This window comes from Sinocyclocheilus rhinocerous, unplaced genomic scaffold (assembly GCF_001515625.1).
Source record: "Sinocyclocheilus rhinocerous isolate Xijiao unplaced genomic scaffold, SAMN03320098_v1.1 scaffold115, whole genome shotgun sequence".
NCBI classification, from domain to species: Eukaryota; Metazoa; Chordata; class Actinopteri; order Cypriniformes; family Cyprinidae; genus Sinocyclocheilus; species Sinocyclocheilus rhinocerous.
In genome coordinates, this window is record NW_015650001.1 from 96,902 (window position 1) to 106,656 (window position 9,755).

The 9,755-nt window shown below is 39.5% G+C and overlaps 1 protein-coding gene across 1 annotated transcript in view; it reads right to left on the bottom strand.

Moving 5' to 3' along the window:
• Positions 1–3,872: 3,872 nt before the first annotated feature.
• Positions 3,873–9,755, bottom strand: part of LOC107711138 (sialoadhesin-like) — a 21,703-nt gene continuing 15,820 nt past the window's right edge. Inside the window, exons 6-9 of the mRNA XM_016516080.1 lie at positions 6,201–6,482; positions 5,654–5,896; positions 5,458–5,559; positions 3,873–4,123 (exon numbers count right to left, since the gene is read on the bottom strand). Coding sequence (XP_016371566.1) covers positions 4,089–4,123; positions 5,458–5,559; positions 5,654–5,896; positions 6,201–6,482 — 662 coding nt within the window. The 3' untranslated portion in view covers positions 3,873–4,088. The remainder of the gene's footprint in view (positions 4,124–5,457; positions 5,560–5,653; positions 5,897–6,200; positions 6,483–9,755) is intronic.

The window sequence follows — 9,755 nt, forward strand, 5'->3', positions numbered from 1 at the left end:
TGCCTGTACATAAATGACAAGTGGTGCAGACAGCACACAGTTCGGGAGAAAATTTGTAACTCTGATGTAGAACTGTTATGTGTAAGTCTCAGGCCATTCTATCTACCACGTGAGTTTGGTAACATCCTTATTTGCTCTGTTTATGTACCCCCCAACGGTAATGCCTCACGAGCCGCGACACAGGTGGCAGACTGTGTTCATGAACAATTACAGCGCACCCCAAATGCCCCTATTTTTATCCTTGGAGATTTTAATCATTGTAACTTTAATACTGCACTTCCAGGTTTTGAACAGTATATTAAATGTGATACCAGGAAGAATAGGACTTTGGACAAATGCTATGGAAATTTAAAACATGCATATACAGCCATAGCTAAACCGCCCTTGTCTAACTCTGACCATAATACTGTTCATCTGATTCCTACATATAAGACAGCCCTAAAGAGTTGTAAACCCTTGGTTAAAACTATCAATGTATGGTCAGAAGACAGCATAGAAACACTGAAAGGTTGTTTTTTATGCACAGACTGGGATATTTTCTCTAGGGAGCTAAGCCTGGATAATGCCACAGAAACTACCACAGAATATATAAAATTCTGTGTTGATACTGTGATTCCAAAATGCAAAATAAGTCTACCCCAACAACAAACCGTATATCACAAAGGAGGTGAAGGACTGTATTAACAGGAAAAAACAGGCATTTAAGATTAGAGATCACCTACAACTTAAAACTGTACAAAAAGAGTTGAACCAGAAACTCAAAGAAGCAAAGGAACATCACAGGGGGTTAATAGAGGAAAACCTCCAAACTATGAACTCTAAAAAATTATGGAACTCAATGAAAATAGCCACCAACATGAAACCTACTAAGAAATCTTTGCATGTTGTAGATGAACTGGAAAAAGCTAATGAGTTGAATTATTTTTATAAGAGGTTTGACAATCACGATTTCTCAGTTGAATGTGATATGGTGCTTGATAGTATTGCTATTGATGATACTGATAGGCTAGAGATTGACCCTAAATCTATCAACAAGGTTCTTAAGCAAATCAATGTCAATAAGGCCACAGGTCCAGATGGCATCTCTGCTTTTCTATTAAGAACATGTGCAGATGAACTGACACCTGCCTGGTGCCCCATTTTCCAGAGGTCCCTGCATTCTCACACTGTACCGACACAATGGAAAAAGGCAATTATTACACCTGTCCCTAAGAAACCCTGCCCGCAGGAAAATAACGATTTTAGACCTATTGCCTTAACTTCTGTTGTGATGAAGTGCATGGAAAAGCTCATTATGAGCAAACTACAGCTTGATGTAGGTCCACAGTTAGATCCCTACCAGTTTGCATATAAACACCAGAGAGGCACTGATGATGCAATCAACAGTATAGTGCACCTAGTGACTAAACATCTTGAGAATCCTAAGGCCTATGCCAGACTGTTGTTTGTAGATTTTACTTCAGCCTTTAACACTCTGCAGCCTCATGTTCTCTTGAAAACACTGCAGCGGATGAATGTCAACCCCTTTATTATTAAGTGGTTCCACTCATTTCTGACTAATCGTAGTCAGCAGGTCAGGGTGTATAGGACGTTGTCTGAACCTTTGACCATCAGCACTTGCGCTCCTCAGGGGTGTGTTAGTTCCCCAGTACTGTTCACACTGTACACTAATGAATGTACATGTAGTACTGCTAACAATTACATGATTACGTTCTCTGATGATACAGTTATCCAGGGAGATGGTGTTTGATCCCAAATCCATTGGAGACCACTTACCAGTGGCCATCAATGACCAGAACATAGTCCAGGTTGATTCCTACAGATATCTGGGCATACACATTGATAACAAGCTGACATGGAGTGTCCAGGTAGAAAACATCTGTACTAAGGTTCAACAGCGACTACACTTTTTACGTAGGCTGAGGGTCTTTGGTGTTAACCAGAGAGTGTTGCTTGTCTTCTATCATGCTGTAATTGAGAGCCTTCTGCGGTATGGCATCTCTGCCTGGTTTGGCAATCTCAGTGTACAGCTGAAAGCACAGATTACACGGTTAACACAGAGAGCCATGAAAATCATGGGAGTTAGTCAGCATCCCACACTTCAGGCTGTCTTTGCTGAAACCATCATCAGACAGGCCCGGAAAATTATTTCAGATCCCAGCCATGTCCTCCACCCTGAGTATCAGCTTCTTCCCTCAAGAAGATGCGCTTTAGACTTCCCTAGTGCAGGCTTAACCGCTTTAAGAATTCCTTCGTCCCTCTGTCCATCAAAGCTTTAAATGACAAGTCAGCCAGAGGTTTGCCCCCATAATGGTGTTTTAATTGTAACGATAACGATATTCATGTATATTTTATGTTTTTTTAAATTTTTTATTTATGAATCTTATTATTATGACGATTACAGGTGTGTTGTATGATGTAGTGTGCAACTGGTTGGTTGATAGCAGTTTGTGTATGTGTTGTAGTTATTGTGTGTGTGCATGCATGTGTATGTATTGTATTATGTTACTTATTTAAGCAGCAGTCACTGGATTGTATGTGTCCAAGACAATTTTCCTTCGGGACAATAAAGTCTATCTAATCTAATCTAATCTAATGCGGGCTCTGTGCCGGCATGGGATTGCTCAAACCCGGTTGCTCGGCTCCGTGGCTCTGTTGTTTCTTTCTCCGAGCTTTGCTGAGAGAGGAGAAACAGGAGAGTGGAGCTGCCTTCATTAAAGGCAGTCCGCGAGTGGAGAAGAGCGAGACTCATGCTCTCAGTGAGAGCATTCTGTCTCAGTGAGCACACAGTCTCTGCGTGAGTATTGCCCAGACAGGTGACATGCTCACTGCCCTTCTGCATTGTGCAGGATAACCTGCACAAGCCACACTCGCAACACGACATTTGCAACAATATCGCTAGGAAATTTGCTCAGAAATTTGCTCTTTTAGCATGCCAGATAGCTGCAGGGGAAGGCTTCTCGCCTCTTCCTCTGCCGGGGCTCTTCTACGTCGGCGAGCTACAGGCTGAGCTTCTTGCTTCTTCGGCTTCTTGATCGCAGAATCAGCGAAGAGATTATCCTTGTCACTGAAGGAAAAGAAATCTGAGGATTTTATGGCAAAATGCCTGCTTATATAGCCAGATGGCCCCACCCATTCTGGCGGGCTTCGTCGCCATAGGCATTTGCAGCTCCGCTGCCGAGCCATTGGTTCATTTTTAATTCACTGCACGAACCAATGGCCATGCAGTTACACTGCATTATTGAAAAGGCTTCAGTCATCTGAGAAGCAGGACATTTTCCCCATAGCGTCTTAGCAACGCAGTACGAGTGAAGTAACAATAGGGAACTGGCAGTTCTCACCATGTGAATACTAGTATGCAGTATTGTCACATGTCAATCAGAACCACAAGATGTGTAAAAAGAATCACATGTGAATTGGCTGTAGATACAAAAAAATGCATGTTCAGGAATTGTTTAAAATTTGGTATTATTGTATCTGCATACTAACTATAAGTATGTCTGTAGATTACAGTAGTATTATGCTGCAAACCCCTAAATATAAAGAATGAATACAAGTCAGGAGACTCACAATAAAATGAGGAATATACATGCTTACAAATTGCATTGTGTATTCATGTGGTTTTAATGTGTTATAATATTAAAGCAGAACAAAAAAAATAACCATTAAACTTTTGTTCATATGATAAATCATTAGTGAAAAGGTAGTAAGGTAAGCCTTTTAAAACGTTATAGACAGACAGCCAGTGTCTTGTCAGGCCTCAGAAAGACATTTTATTTTAAATAAAGCAAACACGAATATTAAAAGATGAAAAAAAGAAAACAGTGCAATTGCATAAACTAAACTGATGGTCATGTACTTGCGATGCTAAAATTCAGTGAAGGTTGGGAAAGCACAGAGAGGTTTGCTCTATAATACCGTACTTAAATATCGGGGGGGGGGTCAATGGAAGTCAAGTTGGCTGGTAATGCTCATGTTGACTTCTGTATTTCATGCGCGCACACAGAATGATCAGTAAGAGGATTCATTCCAGCATTTAACTGCAGTTGTCACTCCGGAAGTAAAGCTGAAGTTTTCTCAGATTAATATCAGACTGAAGTTTCTTCCTCTTCAACAGATGCAACTGTTAAATACACACAAAAACAATCTTGTCAGCATTTATGTTTATGTATTTTTCTTCTTTCTGTAATATTAATTACCATCATGTTTGAAAGTAAAATAAATTTGACTAGAAGACAACAAAAGGCATTTATGCAACGAAGTATGCAAGTTGCATAGGGCCACCTAACCACCAAGGGTCCCCTTGCTCTCAAAGACGATTTAATGACCTAAGGCTTTGCCAGAATAGGATAGTTTCATTTTAGATTTTGTTTTACAACAATTATAAAAAAACACAATGCCACAATCCGTTCCTGCCCCTGAAAGCGCTGCGCTGTCACCTTCCTTGTCAGTATATTAGATCTGTGCATTCGGTCTTAAAATGAAGCTGTCTAATAAACCTGCTGCTGTGTCTGTCATTTAATGTTAATCAAACAACAACAGAATATGAGAAAATCATTCACTGCTCTTTACTGATTAACTTTAGTAACTTCAAAAAGAAGAAATGCAAATTAAATTAATATGGTGAAAACTATTCAGTGTTTTATTTTTACATTTGGTTCTTTTATTCAACTTCTGTATACTTGTCAGACTTTTGGACACGTTTTGCCTCCGTAGTTCTTCCTGTGTTTCCTTTTATGGTCTTTCTCCTGTTCTTGTTTAGTTTGATTACCTTTTGATTCTATGCACCTGTGTTCCCCTGATTGCCCTGTGTTTATAAACCCCATTCTGTTCAGTTTGGTTTTGCCGTGTGTACTTGTTGTGAACGTCTTTCTTGTGCTTTGTGTCTCCCTGTTGGATAATTAAAGACTCTCGTTTTGTGAAATCTCCACGTCTCCTTGTTCCCGTGCTCCAGCGGATTGTGACAATACTAGGCTATTATTTTTAGTAGATTATTACTAAATTACTAGATTATTTTAATAGATTTAGTAAATTATTTCATTTTTATCTCTTTGTTTTCTATTGTATTATTATTATTGTATTACTGACTGTATTTATTGTATTTCTCACTGTTGTTTTTTGACAGTGAAACTGGGGCGGGGGTCATTTGGGGTTTTTATGAACACACTGACAGGGGCCTCCTGATGAAGTTTTCCTTAAGTCTAGGACCGGGACTGCATGTCTATGTCAGTGAGGGAATTTGTGTATTTATAGCACAAAAAAAAGATACATAAGAACAGATGGTTTCAATACAATATTAAATATGTTGTTTTTGAAGCAGCTTTACACAGAACATATCCTCAGTAAGTAAGCCAAAGATGATAACTAAATAATACTTGGTATGACCATACCAGACTCATTTGTTGGTCAATTAAATATAGTGATTATAAAATCAAATAAGTTAGTCAGCTATTTTACCTCTCATCCTGTAGCATTTGAAGATCAGCACGACTGTCACTAGCAGATATGGACAAACTGCCAGTACAGAACTGAGTGTGTGGAGGACTGAGATCTGAGACACTGAAAAAGAGACACAAAATAACTGAATTAAGCTTTATATCCGAACGAGAGCATATGAAGAAATAAATCAGCTCACACTTTCATTAACTCTCACCTCTAACTGAGATCCAGCTCTTGGGTGTCTCTCCTCTCTCTGGGTGTTTGCAGTAGTAGAAACCCTCATGTGACTTTGAGACAGTAGAGATGATCATCTCTGTAGTTTGATTCTGGATGAGTGATCCATCTTTATAGAAATCAGCTCTGAGGTTTGGTGGGGTTGAATATGGATATAAACAGTGCAGAGTCAGAGAATCTCCTCCAGTCACAGGATGAACAGGACTCTCCAGAATCACACCAGCTATAGAAACAAAGGAAACAATAAAGTAAAAACAACATTTTTGTGGTATTTGCCCACAGTACTAGGATGTTTGAAATTGTTTTTATGTGCTTTGGTGTTCTGTGTGATTACTAGGGAATAGCTTGGCAGATGCTTAATGACTGAAGTCAACCCAGCCAAAGTCTGTAGTCTGGTTTTAGATATGAGTTGCATGATGCCTTTTCAATTATAGAAATTGTTGAAGTGCATATTCATGCACTTGTTTAATCAATCTGCTTTATGTATGGATTGTAACTGCCAGTGAAATTAATAAATACAGACTCACAGTGTACAGAGATATTAACAGGATGATAGTTCTCTCCAGATTCAGACTGACACCAGTACACTCCAGTGTCTGCTGTGCTGGTGTAGCTGATTGTACATGTAGATCCTATTTGTGATCTCCACGGTGATGACGAACAATCTTCTACCTGTCCACTGACTGTGTATCTTCTCACTCTCCATCCATCAGAGTTTCTCTGATCTTTACAGCTCAGAGAGAGAGAGACAGATGTGAAGTGTTGAGTTCTACTGGGACTGATGATCAGAGACACTAGAGGAGAAACACCTGGGAAGACAATTACAGCTCTATTTTTTTCAGATTTAAGCATTAAAATTATTGATCTTAATAAAGATGAACCAATCGTTTAAGCTCTGATTGAACTCACCGGTAACCCATAGTGGTTGTGTGTTGCTGTAGGTTGTGTAAATGACTGGTTTATCTGTCTCAGCTCTGCACACATAAACTCCTGTGTGATTTAGAGCAGCAGAACTGACAGTGTAGTTTCCTCCAGCTCCTCTGCTGCTGTCTGAGAGCAGCTGATAACGATTACTGTAGTCTGTAAAAATGTGCAGTTCCTTAACATGTATTTCTACATGGTTTGACCTTTATAAGTATACAACAATCAAATGTTAAAAAAGTAATATTTCTGACTTCCATTAATAATAATAATAATAATAATAATAATAATAATAATAATAATTTTATTTGTAATGTGCATAGTCAAAATGTTACATGTCTGTAACATGTTACAGAATACAAAATAACATTGTATAATAATACATTGTATATAATAACAAGTCACAATAACAATCACAGATTAAAAGTTTTATTAAAAGATGTGTTTTGAGTAGTTTCTTAAAACAATCAAAAGAAGAAGCATTCCTAATAGAAGCAGGTAATGAATTTAATAACTTTGAAGCAATGCAAGAAAAGCTCTCCCTCTCATGGTTTTTGAGTTTTGAGAGGCTGACAAAAAGAAAAAGAACCAGCAGAGTGGAGAGAACGATAAGGTATGGATGGTGTAATCAAATCACAAATGTAAACTCGTGCTAATCCATGTACTGCAAATACAGAGAGTTCACCACAAGGTGCAAACAAAGCCAGATTAGACTTTGCCAAAAAACATCTAAAAAAGCCAGACCTCTTCTGGAAAAGCATTCTTTGGACTGCTGAAATTAAGATCAACCTGTACCAGAATGACGCGAAGAACAAAATATGGAGAAGACTTGGAACAGCTCATGATCCAAAGCATACAACATCATCTGAGAAACATGGTGGAGCAGTGTGATGGCATGAGCATGCATGGTTTCCAGTGGCACTGGGTTTCTGGTGTTTATTGATGACGTGACAGAAGACAGAAGCAGCCGGAAGAATTCTGAAGTGCACTGGAATATATTGCCTGCCCAAAGTTGATTGGACGTCCCTTCATAGTACAAGTGGACAATGACCCAAAACATACAGCAAAAACAACCCAGGAGTTTTTGAAGGTAAAAAAGTGGAATATTCTGCAATGGCCAAGTCAATCTCCTGATTTCAACCCGATTGAGCATGCATTTCACTTGCTGAAGACAAAACGAAAGACAGACAGGGTTTCTGCGGGTCTTAAAAAAGTCTTAAAAAGTCTTACATTTAGTTGTATCAAATTAAAGGCCTTAAAAATCTTAAATTGTACATGAAAGTCTTAATTATGATTTCAAGAGGCCTTAAATTTGGGGACAGAAAGACCAGAATTGCGATATGGCTGAATGTGACGATTAAACTTCAAAAGGCTATGATTTCATTGAATAAACATGAGCGCTACACATTCAAAGTCCGTTGCTGCGCTGCTTTGTGTATAGCGTTACCGGGGAAACAGTTATATTTCTACCAAACGCTCCACCTGCTGGCAGAGAATGGATGAGAGCATTTTCAATAAAACTGTTGTTTTGTTCAGAGTTCAGACAAATGCAAAAATCGACCCATGTTTTTACCCTGCAAACACGCAGAGCTTTAAATGTGAACTGGTGGATCGATAAGAAGACAATGCATTAGATTTCATTGAATAAACATGAGCGCTACACATTCAAAGCGTTACCGGGGAAACAGTTATATTTCTACCAAACGCTCCAGCTGCTGGCAGAGAATGGATGAGAGCATTTTCAATAAAACTGTTGTTTTGTTCAGAGTTCAGACAAATGCAAAAATCGACCCATGTTTTTACCCTGCAAACACGCAGAGCTTTAAATGTGAACTGGTGGATCGATAAGAAGACAATGCATTATAAAAATCGAATAGGGGTGTGCAGATATGCATGGTCTGCATGCATGAGTGTGCATCTGAGTGCGCGCATACATTACATGGTGAAGTCTAGCAGGTTAGACTAGTGCGCGTGCACATTTATGGTGCGTTCTTTCACTGCATGAATCAGTCTATTAAAATCCATTTAGAATTACATAATTCAAGATATGAGGCAGAAAATGTATATATTTTTATAATTTTATATAGTTCATATTCGAATCTGAATCCGAATTAGCTTTATTGCCAGGTATGTTTACACATACAAGGAATTTGTTTTAGTGACAGAAGCTCCACAGTGCAACAGAATGACAGTGACAAGACAGGACATAGATAAGAAAAAGAATAATATACAAATATACAAAATAGACAATGTACAAAATAGCAAAAACACAATATATAATATAGACAATTATGTATGTACAGGTATGATATGTGCAAATTTGAAATGTAAAAAAGGTTGTGTGTTAAATAAATAAATGTATAGTAGTGTTGTGTGTTCCACGTTTATTGTCAGTGTTCATGAGATGGATTGCTTGAGGGAAGAAACTGTTCTTGTGTCTGGCCGTTCTGGTGCGCAGTACTCTGTAGCGTCAACCAGATGGCAACAGTTCAAAGAGGGAGTGGGCTGGATGTGAGGGGTTCAGAGTGATTTTGGCAGCCTTTTTGCTGGCTCTGGATGAGTACAGTTCTTGGAGAGTAGGGAGGGTTGTACCAGTGATTCGCTCAGCAGTCCGGACTATCCTCTGTAGTCTTCTGAGGTCAGATTTGGTAGCTGAGCTGAACCAGACAGTTATTGAAGTGCAGAGGACGGATTCAATGATGGCGGAGTAGAACTGTTTCAGCAGCTCCTGTGGCAGGTTGAACTTCCTTAGTTGGCGAAGGAAATACAGCCTCTGCTGGGCCTTTTTAACAATAGACTCAATGTGAGTGTCCCACTTCAAATCCTGAGAGATTGTGGTGCACAGGAACCTGAAAGACTCCACTGTTGTTACAATGCTGTCCATGATGGTGAGTGGGGGGAGAGCAGGGGGGTTCCTCCTGAAGTCCACTATCATTTCCACAGTTTTGAGCGTGTTCAGCTCCAGGCTGTTAAGACTGCACCAGACAGCCAGCTCATTAACCTCCTGTCTGTAAGCAGACTCGTCACCGTCCTGAATGAGGCAGATGAGTGTGGTGTCGTCTGCAAACTTCAGGAGCTTGACAGAGGCGTCTTTAGACGTGCAGTCGTTGGTGTACAGGGAGAAGAGCAGTGGGGAGAGAACACAACCCTGGGGGGCGCCA